At 36.3% G+C, this 26246-nt stretch overlaps 1 protein-coding gene and 1 pseudogene across 2 annotated transcripts; both read left to right on the top strand.

The window, feature by feature from the left end:
• The first annotated feature begins 90 nt into the window (after nucleotides 1-90).
• LOC107412677 (pentatricopeptide repeat-containing protein At2g22410, mitochondrial-like) lies at nucleotides 91-17420 on the top strand (annotated as a pseudogene).
• Nucleotides 17421-20688: 3268 nt separating this feature from the next.
• LOC107412679 (E3 ubiquitin-protein ligase BIG BROTHER) lies at nucleotides 20689-25874 on the top strand. Of its 2 annotated transcripts, none has more exons than XM_016020492.4 (9): nucleotides 20689-20943; nucleotides 21871-21960; nucleotides 22070-22242; nucleotides 22610-22844; nucleotides 23571-23605; nucleotides 24065-24109; nucleotides 24751-24878; nucleotides 25249-25357; nucleotides 25463-25874. In XM_016020492.4, the coding sequence occupies exons 3-9, from the start codon at nucleotides 22099-22101 to the stop codon at nucleotides 25523-25525; spliced, it is 759 nt and encodes a 252-aa protein (XP_015875978.1). In that variant the 5' UTR covers nucleotides 20689-20943; nucleotides 21871-21960; nucleotides 22070-22098; the 3' UTR covers nucleotides 25526-25874. The 2 variants fall into 2 exon arrangements, with proteins under 2 accessions (XP_015875978.1, XP_015875979.1); XM_016020493.4 differs by lacking the exon at nucleotides 20689-20943 and adding an exon at nucleotides 21056-21242.
• Nucleotides 25875-26246: the final 372 nt, after the last annotated feature.

The raw sequence follows: 26246 nt of genomic DNA, 5'->3' as shown, positions 1-26246 counted from the left end.
ATCTAATTTCAATTGGTTATTGTTGTTAAAATTTCTGAAAATTAAGGTCAATTATGCAAGATCTAACCAAAATCAAAATTGAGGGTCTTTAGTTATAAAGTATTGAAAATACAAATCTGAATTGAAATCACAAAATTATAATTGAAGACCTTTAATTGAAAAAAAAAAAAAATCAATTAAAATACATAACTGACTTTTTTATTATGAACAAAAAGAGGGCCAAAGGTACAATTAACCATTATTATTTATTATTATTCTTATCATAGTTATTTTTGTTTTGTTCGTTAATTTGGTTTGTGAGTGATAAAGTTACCGCTCAAAAGCCAACCCAACGGCCACATTTTCCCGCCATCACAACTCAACAACGCCCATATGCTCTCTCACAAATCCGAGGCTTATCGTCTGGTCGTCCGCCTCAGATCTCCATGTTTGGTGCCGAAGCAGCTGTCAGACCCTCTTGTTTCCTTCCTCCATACTCGCTATGTCCCGCTCCACAAAGAGAAACCCACCAACTGGAACACCGCTTACAGTTGCGTGCAAGCCAACCCCCTCCTCTCTCTGTTAGAAAACTGCAGGTCCCTGTCCAAGTTGAAGCAAATCCAAGCCCAAATGACCCTTCACGGCTTAGTCTCAGATGGGTTTGCTTCGAATCGGCTTATTACACTTTGTGCTCTGTCGGAATCTTGGAATCTTGATTATTGCACTGACATTTTGTTCAGAGCGCGGAAGCCGAACGTTTTCTCTTGGAATGTTGCGATCAGAGGGTATTCGGAGAGTGAGACACCGAGCGTAGCGGTTTTGTTGTATTAGCGAATGTTGAATCGTGGGTCGAGGCCAGATAATTATACTTTCCTCTGTTGCTCAAAGTTTGTGCTGATTTGGGGTTGAATTTAATGGGTCTTGAGGTTCTTGCGCATGTATTATAGTTGGGCTTTGAGTTGGATACGTTTGTTCACAATGCAGTTATTCACATGCTTGTGTCATGCGGAGAATTAGATTCTGCAAGTAAGGTGTTGAAAAAAGTTGTGCTAGCGATTTTGGATCTGTTTGGCTATCTGTTTTTAGAACAATTTTCTGTTCTAGAAAACAGAAAATTGTTTCTAAAACAACAACATACCTGTTTGGCCATTTGTTTCCAAAAACAATTTTAGAAAATAAATAAAAAAAAATTGAAAAACATCAAAAAGATGTTTCCACTGTTTTTAAACCCACTTGTTTTCACCTTGGCTGCTCACACCTGCTCCTTCACTGCTCTTCGAAACCTTCATCGCTCACACCAGCTTACCATGAAACTTTCACCACTCTTTGACTAATCTCGAGTAGCATTCCTTCGACAAATTTCGAATCGATCTAGGTTTTTCTTTTGATACGAACCTAGGACGACTTGCTCCTAAACCCATACTATATTAGTCCGGATCTAATTATGCTCAAGTTCTAATGGTCACCTTGACCCCTAACCAACCTGTAATTAGAAACCTTGGTATAATAAAGACGCCACAATAGGTGATGGATATCCTATTGATAAGTCAAACTAAGACACTCATTTACTAATGGTGTTTTAGGTGTTAAAAAGAACAAAGAGAATTCAATCTCATAAATAATTTTCTGTATAAAATTCAAGCCTAATTCTTATTGAAAAATAAGCCTTTAAATAGGCTATAAAGTCACGAAATAAACTTTAAAAACAAAGGGAAATCCGACCATATAAAGTAGTCTCCTATGGTGGTCGAAATTCTCACTCCTTTCCTAATCTAATTTGGATTAATTAATTCATTTATTTTGAATTAGGAATTAATTAATTTATAATGAAAATAATAAAATAATAACTTTTCTAAACTTATTTGTCCAGCAAATAAATAAATAAAAACAAAAAAGGAATAGTAATTCCCTAAAACAAAAAGTAGAATCAAATTAGGAAACTAAAATACTAGCTTTTTCACTAAGTTATCTTTGACAATTCTTTGACCCATTTGAGCTCCAAATCAGTTTCAATATGCTTTGTAGGATGCCAAATAAGCTGATCATGAAGTTCCACACGTTGCCTTTGCTTGGAAGAAAGAGAAAAAGCCAACTCAGCACAATACAGTAAAGCCAGCATAAAATATAGTGAAAACAGGCCAAATTTACTAACTGTCCATACAACCCCTTTTTGGATGACTTTGAAGCTGCTTTGACTTGATTCCATGTCATCTTAGACATATGTATTGAATCCACGAAACATTGGAACCATTTCATGCTTCCCGACCTCCATAATTGCACCAAAACTGCTACGCAGGTCCATATCGGCTTCCACCACTTGTATGCTCAAGATGGGTCTTGTATCTTCGGGTATGGACAAGCTCTTTTGAATATGAATTACTTCCTGGATAAAGGCAGTAAGATTTTCCTTAAACTTAAACTTCTTAGCTTGAGCACTAGTGATCGGTCTGGTCTTCATCTGTATCGGGTCGGCATCCCAGCGGGTTGTCGGTTGAGCGGGTTTCGGCAGATTCGCATCATTCCCCTCCTTTTGAAAAGGATTTACCCTCAAATCAGAGTTATCACCTGCAGCAAAAGGAGACAAATCAGCAACATTAAATGTAGCACTCATATTGTACTCACCCGGTAAATCAAACTTGTAGGCGTTTTCATTGATCCTTTCCAAAACTTGAAAATATCCATTTTCTCGCGGCATAAGCTTGGACTTTTTTTGTTCGGGAATCCTCTCCTTCCTTGGTTGAAACCCAAACCAATCTCTTGGGTCAAACACTATCACAATAAATACTAAAAATACAAGTTCATCAAACTTTTTAATATTAGCAAATAATCTTTTCCAAATTTTCAAATTTCCACTAAGTAAAGCTTTCAATAATATAGATAAAGTTCTATGCATCAAAAACATCTTTAAATAAGTATCTTTAAAATTCATGACCAGCAATGGTTTCTTACTCAAGATAGCTTTATTTACATCTCCAAAACTCAAATAAATATTTTTATTCTTTCTTTCTTTCCTTTCTTTCCCCCCCTCTCTCTCTCTCTCTCTCTCGGCCACAACACACTTTTCCTCACCCACGGGTTTCTTGCTATAGCTCTCGAGTTTCTCTTTTTTTTCCACTCCAATTTCGGCCTTCTCTTGGTTTTTGCACTCAAGTTGGGTTTTAGAACACTTACCTGGTTGGTCTTGCACGGCTTGGACTCTTTGGATGGGTGTTGTTGCCGTGGGGGCCATACTAGTCCTTTCCTTGAGTTGTTTGGCCATCCTCCTTTGTTATATTTGAATTTGATCTTTGTACACCTCTTTAGGAGTTAATGCCTCCAGCTTGACCTTTTTACCTTTAAATCTAAAAACAATACTATTCTCTCTACCATAATGAATAGCATCTCTATCAAATTGCCAAAGCTTACCAAGTAAAATATGCCCCGCGTGCATAGGTACAACATCATACAAAACCACGTCCACATATTTATCAATGCTGAATTTTATTTTGACTTATTTATTTACTTTCATCTCACCATTATCATTTAGCCATTGTAATCTATATGGTTCTGGATGTTTAATAGTTGTTAAGCCTAATTTATCAACTACCATATTACTAATTACATTACTACAACTTCCACTATCAATTATCATACTACGTACATTATTTTGAATTTTACATCGGGTATGGAAGATGTTTTCTCTTTGAACTTGATCTTCATCTTTGTATGCAGCCAGCACTCTCCTAGAAACAAAGCTTAATTTGGCATGGGAAGCATTCAAAGTTTTGGCCTCACCTTCAAGCTCTTCCTCCTCCTCTTGCTCGGTTTCACACTCATTTTCTTCACTTTTTGACTCTAGCTCACCATTGCCTTTTAACACCATGATCTTTCTATTTGGGTATTGGCTAGCGATGTATCCTTATCCCTGGCACTTAAAATAAATAATTTCTTTGGATCTTGAAGGTTTAGGATCATATTTTACCTCATTTTTATGTGCTTGGACAGATTTGGCTTTAAGCTCCTTTCTTGGTTGATTGGTGCTTTCTTCTCCCACCTTTGGCTTTGGCTTGCTTTCATAGGTTGGATTGTTTCTCCAGCCACTTGGAATTGATCTTCCGCTGTTGAAAACTCCTCCAAACCATGAGCCTACACCCCTCCTCTTGAATTGATGCTCCAATTTAATAGCCAAATGCAACATATTTTTCAATTCCACATATTGTTGCAATTCTAGTTGGTTGGCTATCTCACGATTCAAACCACCAAGGAATCTTACTATGGTTGCTTCAATCTTACCATGGTTGCTTCCCTATCCTCATTCACGCTTAACCTCATCATAAGCATCTCCATCTCCTTGTAATAATCCTCTATGGACCTAGTTCCTTGAGATAGGGATTGAAGCCTTTGATGCAGCAATTTATGATAATGTGATGGTACGAACAACTTCCTCATGGCTCCTTTCATTTGTCGCCATGTAGTGATCAAATCATCACCATCTCTCCTTTAGGTGTTTTGCTTATTAGTCCACCATTGGAGTGCATAATGACCAAACTCCATTGCTGCCAACTTCACCTTCTTGGCCTTCGAATAATTATGACAATTAAAAATCATCTCCATTCTCTCCTCCCATTCCAAATAAGCTTCCAGATCACTTTTTCCCATGAAAAGTGGAATGTTTACCTTTATATTCCGAAGATCATCATCTTCATTCCTTGCTGGTCTCCCACGGATTGACCTTTCTTAAGGTTCAAAAATTTCATCAAACCCCTCCTCCAAGTCATGCCTATAGTTACTTCCCCCGGATTCCTCTCTTGGTCACCCTCGGCCTCCTCGACCCCGACTTCGTCCTCCATGAGCATCTAGCCTTATATTCGGCACTCCTTAGGATGTTTCTAACCTATTTATCCTTTGATTTAAATGTCAAATTTAGTATTCATCCGCTGTAGTTGCTCCAAGACAGCCTTCATGTCCGTTTGCTCACCACTCTTTGAAGCTCGAGAACCGCCATGGAATCCTACGGACTCTTCTTCATTAATTTTTAAAGGTAGATCTCCTCTTCTCACCCTTGAATCTGTCATGTTAGTATAAATAATGCAAAATAATATAAATTCTCACCAAAAGGCACTCCCTCATGTGTTCACTCAATCAAGGTCTCGACACTCATGTTTTCACACTAGTTTTGGCTTTTATCTTCTTTTAAGCTCACACACTCTTGCCTTTTTTCACTCAATGAATTATTTCAAAGTTCTAAATAAAACACCCACAAACAGCAATTTGATTACAAGTATGTTTTAATTAAACTTATCAATAAAACAGTAGCAAAAAGTAAGCAATACCGAATGAATTAACAAATCTTAGTTTTCGGCTTTTCTTGGCAAAATAAGGCAAATCAATGAGAAAAATTTGGAATTTTTAAGAACTGGACCAGATAGTAAGTGTTTAAGGATTCAAGAATAAAATTTAGGAAAAATAATTTCAAGCTCAAATAAGAATCAAATCAAACAGTAGCAAAAAGTAAGCAATACCGAATGAATTAACAAATCTTAGTTTTCGGCTTTTCTTGGCAAAATAAGGCAAATCAATGAGAAAAATTTGGAATTTTTAAGAACTGGACCAGATAGTAAGTGTTTAAGGATTCAAGAATAAAATTTAGGAAAAATAATTTCAAGCTCAAATAAGAATCAAATCAAACAAAAATATAGAATAATGTTGGTAGTCGTTCTTGTAATTCAAGTTTTGTATTAATTCCTTTAACTAATTTTAATTCAAATAGTTTAAGCACCAAAAATTCAAATATCTAGCAACAAAAATAATTCTCCAGAAACTCTAAATATGTAACAAATAGCTAACAATGCAGCAGTTCAAAGAAATTTCAAGCAAACACCAAATTCAACAAACCAAATTTTTTTTTTTATTCTGCTTTTCTTCTTCTTCCTTTTTTTTTTTTTTTTTTAACTCACAGAACATAAAATAACTGCAGTAGCAAAGATCAACACCAAAAATTGCAATTCCACACCAAAAATCCACTAAACCCCGTGGCCTCCAACAAAAACAAAAGTGCAATTTTTTTTTTTTAAATATCCGTTTGATTTTTTTTTTTTGAATATATGAATGCAAATATTGAAGACTAAAACAGCAAAGAAAAATCAACAAAAACCAAAATAACAAGAACAATGATAAAAGACAACCAACAAACTAGGAAACAAAAATACGATAGGATAAGGAAAACCTAATTTGACTAGGAATGAATTTTTTTTTAAGATGCAGAACGTGTATGATGATAGAAACAACCTTATGTAAAATTGCAGAATAACACAAAAACAAATAAAGCAAATAAAAATAGATCAAACCTGAACAAAATTTGGCTCTGATACCAAATGATACGAACTTAGGACGACCTGCTCCTAAACCCGTATTATATTAGCTCGGATCTAATTATGTTCAAGTTCTAATGGTCACCTTGACCCATAACCAACCTATGATTAGAAACTTTGATAAAATAAAAATGCCACAATAGATGATGGATATCCTATTGATAAGTCAAACTAAAATATTCATTCACTAATGGTGTTTTAAGTGTTCAAAAGAACAAAGAGAATTCAATCTCACAGATAATTTTCTGTATAAAATTCAAGCTTCATTCTTATTGAAAAATAAGCCTTTAAATAGGCTACAAATTCACGAAATAAACCCCAAAAACAAAGGGAAATCTGGCCATACAAAGTAGTTTCCTATGGTGGCCAAAATTTTCACTCATTTTCTAATCTAATTTGGATTAATTAATTCATTTATTTTGAATTAGAAATTAATTAATTTACAATGAAAATAATAAAATAATAAATTTCCTAAACTTGTTTGTCCAGAAAATAAATAAATAAAAATAAAAAAGGAATGGTAATTTCCTAAAATAAAAAGTAGAATCAAATTAGGAAACTAAAATACTAGCTTTTTGACTAAGTTGACTTTGACCACTCTTTGACTCATTTGAACTCCAAATAAGCTTCAATATGCTTTGTAGGATGCCAAATAAGCTGATCATGAAGTCCCACATGTTGCCTTTGCTTGGAAGAAAGAGAAAAAGCCAACTCAACATAGTACAGTAAAGCCAACATAAAATACAGTGAAAATAGGCCAAATTTACTAACTGTCCATATAATCCCTTTTTGGATGACTTTGAAGCTGATTTGACTTGATTCCATGTCCTCTTAGATGTATTGAATTCATGAAACATTGGAACTATTTCATGCTTCTCGGCCTCCATAATTGCACCAAAATTGCTACCCGGGTCCGTACCGGCTTCCACCACTAGTATGCTCAAGATAGATCTTGGATCTTTGGGTATGGACAAGCCCTTTTAAATATGAATTACTTCCTGGATAAAGGCAGCAAGATCTTCGGGTATTTTGTGCTTCCCGGCCTCCATAATTGCACCAAAATTGCTACCCGGGTCCGTACCGACTTCCACCACTGGTATGCTCAAGATAGATCTTGGATCTTCGGGTATGGACAAGCCCTTTTGAATATGAATTACTCCCTGGATAAAGGCAGCAAGATTGTCCTTAAACTTCTTAGCTTGAGCACTAGTGATCGGTCTGGTCTTCATCTGTATCGGGTCAGAACCCCAGCAGGTTGTCGGTTGAGCGGGTTCCGACGGATTCGCATCATCTTCTCTTCTCAAATCTTTCCACGTGAACCTCTATAATCTGTTATTCATGTTTCTGCTAATGTTTTTTTTTTTTTTTTTTTTTTTTTTTTTTTTCTGTTATTCCTGTATTTTTATTCCCTGGTTTTGGTTTTGGGTTTTATTCTTTGATAGTATAATCCCTCACATACTTAACCTGTAAGTTTAATCCCTTTCTTTCTCTCTATCTCTCTCTTTCTCTCTCTCAATGTGTTGTATTTATGTTTAGGAGAACAACCTAGAGAATGAGCAAAAAGATCAAAATGGGTACACCCTGTTTTGATTTTGGCTTTTTGTTTGTGCTTTTCACTGGTAGAGGGGTAGAGGGTAAATTAACAAATTTTCAAATAGTGTCCGAAATATCACTTAGGATTAGGAATAGAATAATCAGCCCAAAGTTTTGTGGTATTGGTGAGCGAGAAAATCTAGTTCTGCAATCAATAAATTTTCTATAATAGAATGTGGGGTTGGCTTTCCAATTTCCAGAAATTGCTTGTACATTTTCTGTTTCCATTGCTTATATACTGTATTGATAGATAACCATAATACATTAACTCTACTAGGAGCGCACCAACACACTTCAAACCATATAAGTGGTCATTAAATTGTTAATGAATATGGTTACATTATTCTTTGAGCTTTCATTCCACCTTATATAGGGAAAGTCATTGTATTCCAAATTCCAATGTAGAAGCAAATGGTCAAGTAGTTATTGAGAAGGATGAATATATTAGAGAGAAAATGAGAGATAATTTGTTCCAATGCATAAAAGTAATTCATTATTGCATATAAAGAATTTAGAACAATCATTCCTGCTAATTGATCAAACAACAGAAAATAAAAAAGTTCAATATCAATGACATATATATTGGACTAGTTTGAAGAACGTATATATATATATATATATATATAAGCAAATGAAAAGGAACAAGAAGGGGAGGAGGGCATTGCTATAAGATATTTGGTTTAGAAATAAGCATTTAAGATATTATATAATATCAATTAGATTTAATAATTAATTAATAAAAAAATAATTGATTGATAATGTGGCACACATGGAATGGAGAGATATAGTTCTAGAAAGCTAATTATAAACCAATAAAAAATTAAATACATACAGTTAAAATATATATATATATATATATATAACTATACACACACACACATATATATATATATATATATATATATATTATAATATCAATGAATCAATAATAATAGGAAAAAAATGAATCAATAATAAGAGAAAAAAAAAGTTCAACGGAAAAAAAATGTTATATTATATTTCAATATATATTTTATATTATATATATATATGTATATAATTCATTAATATGTGAATGAATTAATATTATATATATATATATGTATATATATATATATATATGTATATTATAGCTACATATATTATATATAAGGTTCTTTGTATGAAAGAAAAAAGAAAAAAAACCTTGTATGTACCAAAAAAAAAAAACTGTTTAAAAAAAACTGAAAACTATTTAACCAAACATATTTTCTGTTTTTTGGTATTGAAAATTGTTTTCAAACATTAATGGCCAAACGCTCCTTTTTTTCATTAAATAAGGAAAAACAGTTTTCTATTTTCATTTCTGGAAATAATGTTTTGGAAACAGAAAATAGAAAATATGGCCAAACAAGGTTTTAGTTTTTTGGAATTCTTTGATTAATGGGTATGCTTGGAAAGGCATGCATGCGAACCATTAAGGCTGTTTAGGAAAATGGAGGCAGAAAGAGTTAAAAGAGCATCCCAAGAATTCTTTAAGGTAAAAAACTATATTTATCTTTTAAAATAACTAGTAAAATTTAAAAATACTCTCCAACAAACTTTTTATTTAAGTTCTTTATTTTTATTTTTCCTATAAACATTTATTATTTTACTTATAGCTTTTTTCTTTTATACCTATTATAATAGTAGTATAGGAAAATATATTACATTCAATTAAATTTATATAATATTGAAATAAATAGTGGTTTTGGCTATCTAGGATATTGATGGAACTTTTATTTGAATTGTAATTGAATGATGGGTTGATTATTATTGTGCAATTCTATTCTTTTCTTGTGTATTCCTTGGATTTAATGTTTTAATATGCCTAATTAGATTGGAAATCAACTGGGTATTGGATAAATCTATAAATTTCACCTTCGGAAAGTGTTATTTAATGGATTTGTCATTAGGATTACACAACCCATATTTTAATTAGAGTTGGAAAGCTCAATTAGGAAGTGGGTAACCTAAAAAAAAGGGAATTAATGCATGACTTTTTAGGTTAATTTAGGAAATGATTCTTGAATTTCCACTGATTATCCATAGATTTTAATTTTTCTAGGGATAGAAAATTGGATGTAATTAGAAACCTTTTGGTTAGAATTAAGGATAGGATTCCAATAGTTTTCACCCAATTTAAGTTCAATTAGGAGAACAATAAGAGGAAAATCAATATTCTAGAGCTTTAGATCATAGTATTTGCCATTTCCATTATTTGTGTGTGTTGTTTCTCTTGATTTCTTGTCCCACTGTTTTTGTTTAATTGTAATATTAGTTTTAATTACATTCACACTGGTTTTGAGTTAAATTGGGTGCATAAATAAAAAAAATTAATAGATAATTTTGGTATTTAGCAAAGTTTTAAACATCAATCCTCAAGGGAACGATACTCACTCATCACTTGATTACTTATGCAACCCGTATACTTGCGGAAATAGCGCACCAAGTTTTTGGCACCTGCCTGTATACTTGTGAACATCATTAGAACTCTTTTTTAAATGTTGTCTTTTTAAAATAAAAAGAATGACACATTTAAAAGGTCCCTTAGGGATGCTTTAAACCGGATGAAGTTACAATGGTGGGATTGGTTTCTTCATGTGCCCAGCTTGAGGATTTGAGTTTCAGAATAGAAATGCATCGATTTATTGAAGGCAATAGGCTAAATTTGACTGTTTCTCTAGCTAATGCACTTATCGACATGTACATAAAGTGTGAAAATCTTGAAGCAGCTCAAGCATTGTTTAACCAAATGACAAACAAAACCGTTGTCTCATGGACAAAAATGTTGGTGGGATATACGAAATTTGGATGTTTTTGATATTGCCCAAACTCCTTTGTATGAGATGCCAGAGAAGAACGTGGTGCCATGGAATGCAATGATTAGTGGCTATGTTCAAGCCAAGCATTGCAAGGAGGCTTTAGCCCTGTTTCTGTGAAGTCCAGCCGCACCAACCACAGCCACCATTTTTGACAAATGGACATTGCTGCACCGAATTCCAAATTGATCAACAATTGTGGGCTAAGCTGTTGAAGATTGTGGCCTTGTAAGCCTATAAATAGGCTCCTTCCCGTTGCATGCAAATCAAGCCAAGTGAGCAAAGCTCAATATTATCCCAAGTGAGGAATATTGAGAGAAAACTCCGAGAAAGAGAGCGTTTAAGTTCCAGAGAGAGCTTGAGAGAAGAGTGAGCAATTCCAGAGAGAATTGGAGGGTGTAGGGAGAGATTCAACGTGAGAATCCAAGAGAGAGAAGTTTTTGTATTTTTGTATTCTATTTCAAGAGAGTAATAGAATTCTTTTTTATTTTCTTCTCATATTTCTTCTCTAACGTGGTCAGAGAACCACAACAAGTGGTATCAGAGCCCCAGGTCGAGAGCTTGGGTTCAAAATTTGAAGAAACAGAGCTACTGTTCTTCAATTTGGTGTTTCGAAAAATTGCTCAAATAATTAATTTGACAATACCAGGTGAAAGTAGTCAACGAGACGAGAACACACAAGTTTTCCGGAGAGAAAGACACCGTCTCACGCGCCCGCACGCGCCGCCTGAAGATTTCTGCAACAAGTCACGCGCCTCACGCGTCGCACGCGCCGTCTGGCGGTTGAAGACGACCACGTCAGCAGACACGTCAGCGCACTCTGCCACGTCATTTGCCACGCCAGCCGACACGTCGTCAGCCACGCAAGCCGACACGTCATCTGCCATGTGTTGCCACGTCAGCCCAAGCTGCCACGTCATCTGTCACGCCAGCCGACACGTCGTCAGCCACGTCATCTGCCACGTGTTGACACGTCAGCACAATCTGCCACGTCATCAATATTTTCTGAAATTATGAAACAGCCCCTGAGTTATTGGAAATTACGGATTGACCCCTGTAGTTTCTGAAATTACGGAACAGCCCCTAAACTATTGGCAATTACAGATTGACCCCTGAAGTTTCTGTATTTGCAGGTTGACCCAGAAATGTTGTGAAATTACAGTTTTGCCCCAAAATTTTTGGTAATTATATTTTGACTCCGGAAGAGTCAAGTCCACCATTTTCGGCGGTTCCGGACGCAACGGTTAACTCCGTTTTGCCAAATTCAGCTCCATTTTTGGTCAAGCCATAATGTCAATGGAAGAATCATCTTCGGGAGCTATGGTTAAGCTCATTGCCACAAATTATACACTTTGGAGACCTCGGATGGAAGATCTCCTCAATTGTAAGGATCTGTTTGATCCTATAGAAGCTAAAGGAGAAAACCCCGATCCCAGCAAAGTAGCAGAGTGGAAGAAATTAAACAAGAAAACGATCGGTCAGATCAGGCAATGGATCGACCACAGTGTCTTCCATCATGTAGCGAAGGAAACGGATGCATATGCCCTCTGGATAAAATTGGAGGACATGTACCAGGCCAAGACTGCTCGGAACAAAGCCCTGTTGCTTAAGCGATTGGTAAATTTAAAATTACAGAGTGGAACTTCTGTAGCCGAGCATACCAGTGAGTTCCAGAGCTTGGTAAATCAACTATCTGCTGTGGATTATCAACTAGGGGATGAGGATCAAGCCCTCCTACTTCTAAGCTCTCTTCCAGACAGTTGGGAGACATTGGTAGTCTCTCTAGGCAATTCGGCCCCGAATGGCAAACTTACTATGTCTATGGTTAAGGATGCCCTATTTAATGAAGAGGCCAGGAGAAAGGACATTGGCATGGATCAGTCACATGCCCTCGTCACAGAGAGAGGAAGACAGCAAAGAGGTGGTCGTGATAGGGGGAGAGGCAGGAGCAAGAGCAGAGGCAGATCTACAGACGGTAGAAAATCATCATATAAGTGCTATCATTGTGGCCTGGAGGGTCACATGAAGAAGAACTGCAGAAAATTGTTGAGAGAGCAGAGACTCCAAGGTAATCAGCCGAAGAACGATGGAGATACACTAGTCACTGTTACAGGAGAAGTGGCGCTCTGCTCCACCGAAGAAGAGACATGCCTTCATATATCAACCCAAGATGTTGAGTGGGTAGTCGATACTGCAGCATCCTACCATGTCACTCCACACAGAGATTTCTTCAAAACGTACAAAGCAGGAGACTTTGGTACGGTAAAGATGGGAAATTCCAGTTTTGCAAAGATTATAGGAACTGGTGATATTCAGGTAAAAACGAATGTTGGTTGTACAATCACTTTGAAGGATGTCCGTCATGTTCCAGATCTTCGGCTTAATCTACTTTTGGGAGCAGCCTTAGACAAGCAAGGCTATGACAACTACTTCAGCAATGGCACATGGAAAATGATGAAAGGTGCCATAGTTGTCGCCCGAGGACATATTTGTGGAACGCTGTACAAGACTCATGTGAAGATATGTGCAGATAGCCTCAATATTGCAGAAGGAGAGGCGTCTCAAAATCTGTGGCACCAGAGACTCGGTCACATGAGTGAAAAAGGATTGTCCACTTTGGCAAGGAAGAAGCTTATCACTGTTTGCAAGGATGCTGCACTAGATCCTTGTAGTCACTGCTTATTTGGTAAGCAACATAGAGTCTCCTTCAGTTCCTCTGCATCGAGAAAATCAGAGTTGCTTAGTCTGGTGCACTCTGATGTTTGTGGTCCCATGGAGGTGGAATCATTAGGTGGCAACAAGTATTTCCTGACCTTCATTGATGATGCTTCTCAGAAGGTGTGGGTATATTTCTTGAAAACAAAGGACCAGGTATTGGATTACTTCAAACTGTTTCATACCATGGTAGAGCGTGAAACAGGAAAGAAGCCGAAATGCCTCCGCTCAGATAATGGAGGCGAGTATACTTCCAAGGAGTTCGATGCCTACTGCAGAAGACACGGCATTCGACATGAGAAGACGGTCCCTCGCACCCCACAACATAATGGAATAGCCGAAAGAATGAACCGAACCATTATGGAAAAGGTCAGAAGTATGATCAGTATGGCTAAGCTGCCAAAGCCATTCTGGGGAGAAGCTGTTCGTGCCGCCTGCTATTTAATCAACAGATCATCGTCAGTACCGTTGAATTTTGAAATTCCGGAGAAAATGTGGTCGGGTAAGATTCCCTCCTACTCTCATTTAAGAGTGTTTGGTTGTTTAGCTTATGTACATGTATCCAAGGAGCTCAGATAGAAGCTCGATGCAAGATCTACTCCATGCATCTTTATAGGATATGGAGATGAAGAATTCGGATATAGATTATGGGACCCGAAAACAAAGAAGGTTATTAGAAGCAGGGATGTAGTATTCCATGAAAACCAGAAAATGGAAGACATTGAAAAGCCCAGAATGTATCCTAATTGTAGTTCTAGTGCCGAGAATTTTTGTCCTAATCCAGCACCAGCACAAATAGCCACAGAAGATAATGAGGTGCATGAAGATATACTAGAAGCAGACCAGGAGGAAGAAGGGGATATTGAGCAGGGGGAGACTCAATCCTCTCAAGCAGCTGCAGGGCCATCACAGCGGTCAGATGATGGTACACCTCCTGAAACCAGTGGTTTACAAGTTCGGAGATCTGAGCGAGGCCGAATTCCATCAAAGAGATTTCCAGAATCTAAGTATATTCTGCTTACTGAAGAGGGGGAGCCAGAGAGTTTCCAGGAAGCTGTTTCTCATCAAGAGAAGGAAAAGTGGCTGCAAGCAATGCAAGATGAGATGAAATCCTTGCAGAAAAATCATACTTATGAGTTGGTTGAGCTTCCAACAGGAAAGAAGGCACTAAAGAATAAATGGGTGTTCAAGCTCAAGAAAGATGGCAGCGGAAAGGTGGTGAAACACAAAGCTCGATTGGTGGTCAAAGGATTTCTTCAGAAGAAAGGAATTGACTTTGATGAGATTTTTTCACCAGTGGTAAAAATGACTTCAATTCGAGTCATTTTTGGTTTAGTAGCAAGTCTAAACCTAGAACTTGAACAGATGGATGTGAAGACAGCATTTCTTCACGGTGATTTACATGAAGAAATCTACATGGAGCAGCCAGAAGGATTTGAGGTTTCAGGGAAAGAAAACCTCGTATGCAAGCTAAAGAAGAGCTTGTATGGCCTCAAGCAAGCACCAAGACAATGGTATAAGAAGTTTGACTCGTTTATGGTGAGTCAAGGTTATAAAAGGACTGCAGCAGACCAATGTGTTTATATTCAAAAATTTTCAGGTGGAAACTTCATTGCACTTTTGCTATATGTGGACGACATGTTGATCGTTGGACAAGATGCAATGAAGATTAGTCAGCTGAAGAAAGAATTATCTAAGTCCTTTGATATGAAAGACTTAGGACCAGCTCAACAAATTTTGGGAATGCAAATAATCCGAGACAGGAAGAATAGAAGGTTATGGCTATCTCAAGAGAAGTATGTTGAACGGGTGATAAAGAGATTCAACATGGATAAAGCCAAACCGGTCAGCATTCCACTTGCAAATCATTTTAAGTTGAGTAAGAGATTGTGCCTCTCATCCAAAGAAGAGATAGATGAGATGGCTTCAATACCATATTCTTCAGCGGTAGGAAGTCTGATGTATGCAATGGTGTGTACCAGACTAGACATTGCTCATGCAGTAGGTGTTGTGATCAGATTTCTTTCAAATCCTGGAAAGAAACACTGGGAAGCAGTCAAATGGATTCTCAGGTATCTTAAAGGTACATCGAAGCTGTGCTTGTGCTACGGGGGAGGTGATCCAATCTTAGAAGGCTATACAGATGCAGATATGGCCGGAGACCCTGATAATAGAAAGTCTACATCAGGTTATCTTTACACTTTTGCAGGGGGAGCTGTATCATGGCAGTCAAGATTGCAGAAGTGTGTTGCTTTATCCACTACTGAAGCAGAGTACATTGCCGCAGCGGAAGCGGGTAAGGAAATGTTATGGTTAAAGCGTTTTCTCACAGAATTGGGCATCAAGCAAGAAGACTACAAGATACATTGTGATAACCAAAGTGCCATGGATTTGAGCAAAAACTCAATGTATCATTCCCGTACAAAGCACATTGACATCCGCTATCATTGGATACGCGAAGTAATAGATCAACAGTTGCTGAAACTGATGAAGATCCACACAAAAGAGAATCCAGCAGATATGCTAACAAAAGTTGTTGCTTAAGAGAAGCTGAAGCTATGCAGAGACATAGCTGGAATAGATGGCAGATGACCATCAGTTTAAATGCGGCTGGAGGGGGAGAATTGTGAAGTCCAGCCGCACCAACCACAGCCACCATTTTTGACAAATGGACATTGCTGCACCGAATTCCAAATTGATCAACAATTGTGGGCTAAGCTGTTGAAGATTGTGGCCTTGTAAGCCTATAAATAGGCTCCTTCCCGTTGCATGCAAATCAAGCCAAGTGAGCAAAGATCAATATTATCCCAAGTGAGGAATATTGAGAGAAAACTCCGAGAGAGAGAGCGTTTAAGTTCCAGAGAGAGCTTGAGAGAAGAGTGAGCAATTCCAGAGAGAATTGGAGGGTGTAGGGAGAGATTCAACGTGAGAATCCAAGAGAGAGAAGTTTTTGTATTTTTGTATTCTATTTCAAGAGAGTAATAGAATTCTTTTTTATTTTCTTCTCATATTTCTTCTCTAACGTGGTCAGAGAACCACAACAGTTTCATGAATGCAGTCTAGTAATATAAAGCCTGATGAGGTGACCATGGTTTTCTGCTTGTCTGCATGCTTACAACTAGGAGCACTTGATGTGGATTATGGTTCATCGTTGTATTGAAAAACACAATCTTTGCATTCGGTACAACTCTAGTTGACATGTATGCCAAATGTGGGAGCACAACAAAGGCTCTACAGGTTTTCTGGGAAATGCAGGGAAGAAACTCTCTGACTTGGACTGCTATTATTTGTGGTTTAGCTGTTCATGGGCATGCTCATGGTGCCATATCTTACTTTGCAGAGATGATTGATGCAGGGCTGATGCCAGATGAGATCACCTTTATTGGGGTTTTGTCAGCTTGTTCTCACGGAGGCCAGGTTGAAGAAGGTCGCAAGTATTTTTCTCAAATGAGTTCCAAATTCAATTTTTGCCCTGACCTGAAGCGCTACTCTTGTATGGTAGACCTTCTAGGTAGGGCTGGTCTTTTGGAGGAGGCAGAAGAGCTTAACAAAAGCATGCCAAAAGTGGCAGATGTTATAATGGGATTGTTCTTTGCTTGTGGTTTGGGGTGCATTGTTCTTTGCTTGTCATATTTGTTATAATGGGAGAAAGAGCAGCTACAAAACTTCTTGAGTTGGATCCTCATGATATCGGAAATTACATTTTGCTGGCAAGTATGTATAGAGAAGCAAATTTGGTGGAAGAGGAGGGGAAGGTACTGAAGATGATGAAGGAGAGAGAAGTGGAGAAGACTCCTGGTTGAAGCTCAAATTGATGTGAATGGAAATGTATATGAGTTTATTGTCATAAACAAATTGCACCCTCATTCCCAACAGATTTATGATTGTTTGGTCCACTTAATAAGAGAAGCAGGGATTGTTGGTTGTATGTCAGATGATCCTGCATCTGGGGATAACTTTATTCTTGGTGCAGAATTTGGTTCATGGGTTTATTTTGTAAATGAAAATTCACTTTCAATCTCATTGCGCTCTTTCTCTTTGTAGCTTAATGAGAGAATATGCTCTTCTCTTTCTCAGTTCCAGCACCTGTTACTGACAATGCTTGCTTCTTGTTTCATCCTCTTGAAGGATGTCCAAATTTTGCCAGGGTTTTTTCTGGATGATTGTTCTCAGTCTGAGATGTTTTGCATGAAGAAATTGATTTCACTTGGCATGACCTGAGCTTCCCATGATACGTTGTTAGTTGCTTCAGCTGTTCAGTTAAGTTTCCCAAAACCCTTTGTCAACTTGACCATTGATTTTCTGTCGGCTGCCTTGCTCAAAATGTCAGCTTCTATAATTGATTGTTGATAATATGGATAAAAAAAACTTTACAGATGCAGATTTCTTCTCCAAATTCTTTTAGTGAATATGAAGTTTGATATGGTATCAAATGACTTTTGCAACTAGATCAGATTCCATGGTACCAAGACCTTTACCAATCCTTACCAGCCATTTAATATACTAAATTTTATAACATTGCTCATATTAGGACAGAATTCCCATTTCCTTTGTTCCCTTTTCTGGCCCACATATTCTGGTGACTTTTGTTTTGAAAATGCATTTTGAATATATGCTTTTATTAGGTATTTACTTTAGATATCTGTTTGAAATCCCCGATTTCAGAAATTTGATGCCAATATACCGAGTCAGATGGCAATGCAACTCCACGTTTGAGCTTGTTTGACTTCTTTATCATAGCCATTTTCACAGCGTGGTGATGGTGAACACAGATATAAAAGATGAATATTTGGAGGGTAAAAATTTGGATATACAAAAAATGACATGTACGCAGACAAAAAGAATAGAAAGGAATATAATGATTTGTCCTTTTCTTCCCTTGCACGCCGAGATGTTTTTTGTTCTAATGCTGTTCATTCACTCATACATGTCTGCTTCTTAGCCTCCTATTCTCTCTTTCTTTCACATGCCTGACAGCCTTTGCCATTTGGGGGTCAGACTACTACTCAGAGAAACCAGTGACTGCCACCCCCCAACCCAAATCCATCCGCTGCCCACCACCACCAACACCTCAATTCATCACCCTCCCTTCTGAGTTGGCACCATTTATGGGCTGCCATGTGGCAATATGGACTCTACATCATTGTTCAATTACATTGGACATTTGGGTTTTACTTGTGTAGCTCAACATCATCCAAATGTGTTCTCTTTGACGAAGTTCTTAATAAAAAATGTGATATAGCTCAACAATGCAGGATTTTTAATGTAGTTTTAAAGTGAATCGAAAACATAAGACGTGGTTTAGAAGCATACTATTATTAAAAAAAGAATTAGAGCAGGTGAAAAAGAATAATTGTTAATAGCACTGCCATGCCTCCATGGTAGAGGACCTAATCATACACTGCAATGAGCTTACACAGTTTGCCTGCCACATTGGCTTCCTCTTACTTTTTGGAACTATTTGAAGCTGTGGACCTCCACAACCCACATGTATGAAATTTTAACCACTTAGGCCCGCCTCAAACAAATTGTGAGAATCCTTTGCCAACACATAAACAAAAGTAGACCCTCATCAAATAGAAAATTCCATGCTTAGACCCACATTTCAATTGCAATAATACTAGGTTTTTTTTTTTTTTTTTTTTTTTTTTGGGGGTCAATTTTTGTCTGACATAATAATACTAGTTGTGGGTATTATTATTTATTCATCATTCTATTCTACCCAAAAAACCTTGGATACCCATTTTCCCCATTCCCACTCTAATGCTTCAATAGAAGAGACCCTACCAAGATAGAACTTCAATATTATTGGACCCCCAGCTGGGACCAAAATCCGGCTAAGAACAAATTAAAAAGAAAGAAAGTTGAAAAACAAATGAATGAGAGAGAGAGAGAGAGAGAGAGAGAGAGAGAGAGAGTATTAATTCTTGGATTAATATGAAGTCTTGTAAGTCGATTCGATTCCTAACGAACCTCAACCGATACCGACTTCTTTTTTGTGGGGAGTCAGATGGTTTTGGTGGTCTATTGTTCAACCAAATTGATGGTCATTTTTGTTTTCTACATGCTAGCCAACCACTCACTGCAACCCCAACCACAATCTTAGGATCTGGTTCAATGGTGTACGGAACGCAAAGGTTCACATTCTTCACAATGGCTTTCATTTGTCTCAGCTTATCTATGGTTGGGCATTTTTCTTGCTAACTAGTATCTACTACATACTATAACATCAATTGGACACTTTTTGGACTCAAGATACATGTGTTTGTTTTTTTGGGGGACAAATAAAGGTCATAAACCGAACAAGAAGAAACCACGGTGATAAATGAGAGAAAAAAAGACCATAATCTTTTTTTGGAGACCACACATTTGTGACTTCTTTACCATTTCAACATGGATTTGATTGGAAATTCAATCCGATTCCGGTTTGTTATGATTTTTACTTTTTTCCATTATATCTTTCATCAATATGCCTCCTTCCATATTAATCATACAAATTGATGCTTGAATCTTCTTCCATAAAAGTGAAAAGATATAATAACAGATCACTAATAAAGAGTCACCAACGAGCAATAATCTTTTGGCGATTACATGGTGTAATTTTCTTTATACCTTTTAAAATCTGGTGGTGGTAATAATTCTTTTGATTGACTAATATTTATATTTATTTATATTTTCATTTTCATTAAGATATTTGATCAATAGGGTAAAAATATAATTGTGGCCCAAAAAAACAAATCATTTATGCTCCTCCATCCATATTCATTACAAAAATTCGATGCTTGAACCTTCTTCCATTAAAGCAAAACAAATAAGGGTGATCATCCAATTCCAACACAAACACATATGAAATCAAACTTGGCAAATAGGTGAGTGAGTGGTTAAGCCCCATTTATTACAACAATTGGGCATCATATTCAAACTAGTAGTTGGGAAATTTGGTTAATTTCTTGATGATGGAAGAGAAAGTAGCGTTTGGAAATAAGTTTAAGACAATTCTTACCACAAACAAAGACCAATTAGAAGGTTGTGTTTGGATGCAGTAGTAATATGTAATTAGGAAAGTAAGGCAAAAAAAATAAAAAATAAAAAAAACATAAATAATAAAAAGTAAGAGGGTGGATGAGGTAGATAAAAGGAAAAGATAGAATAAATTTTTAATATTGGTGAGTATAGTGAGACGCGTGACAGCCGATCCCGACCTGCCATGACCCAATCCAACGGACTTCGCGTGTCACTGAAACCCACTCAGTCTGCTGCTTAAAGGCGTTTATCAGATAGACACGCAGAGAGAGAAAAAGAGAAAGAGAGCGCGAGACATAGAGAGAGAGAGAGAGAGCGAAAACAAAGTCATTCCCTCAAGAAATAAATATTGTTCAATTTTTTTTTTTTAAATTTTATTTGTGCTGTAAAAATCACCAAGCGTCTTCTCTCTCAAAAGGAAGCTGACGAAGAAGCTCTTTCTCACGTAAAAAAAAGCGATCAATGTCGGTTCTTTAATCCCTCACTTTCACTCTTTTGGAATCATTCTCTTTTTCATTTTATTTTATTTTTTTTCATATTTTTATTTTTATTTTTGTTTTGTTTTATTTTTCTCTGTTTTTCTTTATATATTGTTCTGATCCATTCAGTGATTCTCTCTGTCTCCCGCATTTTGCCGAGAAAATTTTGCTTCTGAAATCGCGGGAAAAAAAAAAAAAAGATTTTCTCGGCGTCAATTTTTTTCTTCTTCTTCTAAATTTTTTGCGTGATTTGATAGCTGGGAGATCAAATTTGTTTCCATGAGGTATTTATGGATGTTTTCAGTCTTTCTGTGTGGTTTCCGAGAAAGTAAAAGGAATGTAAATGAAATTTTGCGTCTTTGTAGTTGGATCAAACGGAGGAACAAATTTGGTTTTACTGTTCTTAATCCTCGAAATGTTTGGCATTATACGAGAATTTGTTATTGCCTCCCCCCCTCCCCCTTAACTCTTTTTTTTTTTTTTTTTTGGGGGGGGGAAGAAAATTGGAAAATTTGCAAACGGTTTTTGCGAATTGATGGTCATCTTATTGTGTTCAATGCTTTTGTTTCCTCTTAGATTTATCTTTTTCAATTTCTATACATGTTGTTTTATGTGTTTCTTATTCGTTGCTTTGTCATTTTTGTCAATTTAAGAGAAGATGACTGTGTGTTCGTTAAAAAGTTTACATTTTAACTCGAAAAGTTCTTGAGGCTTAATCTTCCATTGATAATATGAGATTACTTAATTGTATTCCAACGGAAAAATCTATTCTTTGCTAATTTTGGTTTTACAAAACTTACTTAGTCGTGTGTAATACCGGAAATTTGTTGAAATGTGGAAGAAGTATTTGATTTCTTTATATTGTATGGCTTTGTCCTAGAAGCTCTTGAATTTATTTCGTTGCGTTTGCAGGAATTGCAGAAAAACGCAAATTTGATAGGCTTTTTGATGGGCATATAATTTTCACATGGTTCTTCACACGTTAATTTGTTGAACGATCAGGTTAACAAGTTTTTTTCTTTATGTGTTTCATGCTCTCTGCAATTCTATTAACTTTCAATCTGTTTTATTAATTTTTATTTTATTTTATTTTATTTTTTTGTTACTGCAGACTACTTGTCTGGTGGATAATAATACAAAATGAGTTGGAACCCGCACATGGAGGTTCATTACGTTAATAATGCCAGCTATCCTTATAGCACAGCAGGAAGCTTTATGGAATATGTTGAAGGTCTTACTTATGAACATGTGAATTTCATTTTTTCTGGTGCTTCGCATGCTCAGGTAGTTGCATAATATTTGTATAAATATTTGTTTTTGTAATATTTTGAAGTTATCTTTAAAAGTTTTATCTGCATTCATCCACGGCCGGTTGAAAAAAGAAATGGATACATGTAATCCTATTGGTTGATTTTATTACTCAACATATATTGTATTGAGTGTTTGATTGTGGTTGCTGATCATAGGATGGCTCTTAAGCTGTGATAGGTGCTTTGTTTACTTGTATGATTTACATACCAACTAGTCTACTAGCTGGCAACGCATACTTGTGACCTTGAATTTTTTCTTTTTCTCAGCTTCTCATTTATAGTATAAATTTCTGTTAACTATTTTGCTCATAAACTAAAAGTCAGTGCTCATACTTATGTAGGAGAGTGTTTATCCTTCAATGAATACGAGTTTCTACAAGTTTGGGTTATCTGAACCTGGGAGCACTTCATATTATGATTTTGGTCATGTTTATGAAGTTCACGATCATGATCTAAGAAGTGAGGAGTATAGAAGGCCCATGGAGAATTCTCCAACGATGACCAATAACCAGACTGCAGCACCAAACTCAGAGTGGGAAGGAAATAACTCTAACACCGTTGATATCCCTGTAGAATGTAAGTACTTTTCTTTTTGAGTAATGATTATGGAAAAATTTATAATGTAGTACCTTTTAAAAATGGGATATTTTCTTCAGCTTGAGTAAAACAGAAGCCTTATAAGAATTTGAACTGAGGACACCTTGTTTTGAAATATTTTACATATTAGAGGTGATGAATTTGAAAGGGGGTCATTTGAAGGTTATTTATATGAAGTGAGGACAGGATAGTTTGTATTTCAATATTTTGCAATGGGAGAAGGGCTTCAACAGACAAATCATTACAGTTACATATTGGGATTTAATTCGGTGCTTTTGCCATGGAAGAAGATTGGTTGGACACACTCCATCTAAAACTCAATTATTTTTTTTGACTGCTACTTGGGGAATTTTGATGGTAAATATTTGAGGAAAGGTAATGTTGATGCTTCTTAGTAGATTATATGTAAGGCATCGTGCGAAGTGTTGAAACATTTACCTCGACATTGCTCTGTGGCTGGGGAATTATGGGTTTTATCTTTTGTTTTCTTGTCACATTGGTTTAATAAGTGCAAGCTGGATATCAAATTTGACACAAATGTTTTCTAAGTCATCTTGGAAACTGTAGATTTGAACCCCCACTAATGTAACCTAGTATCCCAGCTTTTAAGTATGATGTCCTTTTCTACTAATATCTGCTGTTATTTTTCTTTTTAGCATATTGTATTCTATATGCCTTAACTTGCTATATTCCTTTACCTTCCAGGCCCACGGAGACATCATAGTTCTCATGATTATCAGGTATGTAACGCAAATCTTATGATTGTTTTTGGTGTAGCTTTCTGGTTGTTGTGGTGCAAAACCTGTAGAAGCATAGTATTTATGTTACTGTAATGAATAAATGGCTATTGGAATCTTGCTTCTCGTTAACTCTCTCTCTCTCTCTCTCTCTCTCTCTCTCTCTCTCTAATATATCCATGTTGCTCCTGTGTCAGAGAGAGAGGAAAAAAAAAATAATAGAGGAGACAGCCTAAGTGGATGCGTAGGTTATTTGATCACCACAGACTATAAAGCCCATCTTAGTTTACATAGACAAATTGACTTTAAAATGTTTATCACAGCTTTATCAAAGAAATTTCACTTTGCATCATTGTTGGGTACATGGTTTTTATTTCTTGGATCCATGTTTGTATTTATGTGAGACATAATGTGGTTGTAAATATATTGATGAACAAAGACCTTTTTCTGTGAATCATGCAGGTGATTTGGCAGGATAATGTTGATCCTGATAACATGACTTATGAGGTGAGAATTTATATTGTATTTCATGTCCCTTTCCTCTTGTTTCAGCATATCTTTATGAAATGGATCTGATTTTCCATACTGTTATTTGCGCCAAATATATAATATCGCATCAAATATTAAATTTATTATGAAATGGAAAAGAGCAAAAAATTTTGGTGAAATGCAGTCATCTGGTTGTAAGCTTCTATGGGTAGAAGCTTCTATTTCTAGGTTCATGGAAAATTTAAACCTACAAAATTATTGCTAGTTTCTTTGTATACTTTATACTGATTATCTATTAGAATAAATCCTATAATGCTTAAGTAATATATTGTGGGAAAGACTTACGATGCAAAAGCTTTTGTCATTCAACATGCTTCAGTAAGATATGGTAGGAAGGATTTCTGATGCAAAAGCTTCTGTCATTCAACACTAATTCGGTTCTGATTGTCTCGGAGATTAACTGTTCAAGCTGGAATATATTAAAAACAGCAAACAAGCTGATGATTATGTGCTCTTATCACACTGACTTCAGATGTTTTCTTATTTGTAGTTGGACGCATGATTTAATTTGATTTTATTACTATTTTTTTTTTCCAGGAAGAATTTGACTTCTTGGATATGTTTTGAATAAATATTAGCTTCTCTCTATCCATGTTCAGGAATTACTTGAGTTAGGTGAGACTGTTGGAACTCAAAGTAGAGGTCTTTCCCAAGAACTGATTTCTTTACTTCCAATCTCAAAGTACAAGTGCAGCCTCTTCTCAAGAAAAAAATCACGACATGATAGGTATGTATTTGGGCTTGACTATTTATACTGTGTAAATATGATTACTCTCATTTTAGCTCTAAAATTATATTCTTTTGTTCACTGAGGAGTCTAAAATTATTTTCTTTGTGACGTCAACTCTTGACCTGGACCTAGACTCATTTTTATATTTTAAGAGAGAAATTGGAATACCTTGTTCTTTGACATAATATACGCAAAAATGCAGTTAGGGTGCTTTGTCTAAAGGACTACCATATGCACAACAGCTCATGCTACTTCATTGGGCTAGAAACCCCCGTTTTTACTATTTCCTTTTTATTTCAAGTCTAATGCATTATTCGATGTTGATATTTTGCTTAACAATAAAACCATATCTTCTGGTTGGATGCAGATGTGTGATTTGCCAGATGGAATACAAACGAGGTGATAGACGGATCACTCTACCTTGCAAGCATATCTACCATGCTGGTTGTGGGACGAGATGGCTTAGCATCAATAAGGTTAGTTGCTCTGACCATTTAGAGATAATGTTGTTCTTCTTCTCTTTCTTATTTTTCTTAGAGCTTGCTGCAACCCGGATTCATCTGACCAAGTTTCATTTATAGGCTTGCCCCATATGTTACAAGGAGGTTTTTGGTGATGCATCGAAACAGAGACATATTGACTGAAAAGCATAAGGAGGACCGACAAGGTTTCTTACTCAGTTCTCAAGTTCTGTTGTGGGTCTCTCTTCCAATACGAAGATGCTTGTTTCAATGTTCAACTTCCTTTAGAACATTGTATTAACTTCTGATAACAAATAAAAAAAATTTATGAACTGAATACACTGCAGCTCTGTTAGAGATAAATCTGTGCTTTTCTGTTTACACGATTCTTATTTCTCTAACTTCCCTACTGTTCGGGTATTTCTTTTAACGATTCAGTCTTGTACAGCTTTGAGCGGTTAGGGTTGTGGAAATGTTGCTTTGTATAATGGAATGTTTGTTGGATAATTTAGTGTAGTTTTCTTTCGTTGAAGGGTGAAGTATAAAATATTGACTATAATTTGCCTGTTTGTTTTCATAAATTGAGGGAGGGTGTCTCTTTGGTGCTTTTGTGGGACATGTTCAAAAATTGTAGGACATGTTGATTTTTTTTGGGGCGGTACTTTAGTGGGCTGCAGGAGGCTATTTGTTCTTTCTGGTTTAATGGCTTTTGAAGGATCACGTTGTTTATCAAAATGTGTATATTGTAAGGCAAGAATGTCAGCTGCATGGCCAACAATGTATATGAGCTTTGAAAGAATGGGAAATTTGTTAAAAGCTATTAAGACTTGATAGCATTTGGCGCAATGCCCAAAAATTAGGCTCCCAATTGATATAAATCTACCCCTAAATATAATATATATTC

Source organism: Ziziphus jujuba, chromosome 10 (genome assembly GCF_031755915.1).
Source record: "Ziziphus jujuba cultivar Dongzao chromosome 10, ASM3175591v1".
Taxonomy (NCBI): Eukaryota; Viridiplantae; Streptophyta; class Magnoliopsida; order Rosales; family Rhamnaceae; genus Ziziphus; species Ziziphus jujuba.
Note: the sequence above shows the minus strand (reverse complement) of the source record. Positions and strands in the feature narration are given on the sequence as shown.

Coding starts and splice junctions, on each gene's coding strand:
- LOC107412679 (XM_016020492.4), top strand. CDS start 22,099: ATGAGTTGGAACCCGCACATGGAGGTTCATTACGTTAATAATGCCAGC. Junction 22,243..22,609: donor CTGGTGCTTCGCATGCTCAG/GTAGTTGCATAA, acceptor ATACTTATGTAG/GAGAGTGTTTATCCTTCAAT. Junction 25,358..25,462: donor GATGGCTTAGCATCAATAAG/GTTAGTTGCTCT, acceptor TTTCATTTATAG/GCTTGCCCCATATGTTACAA.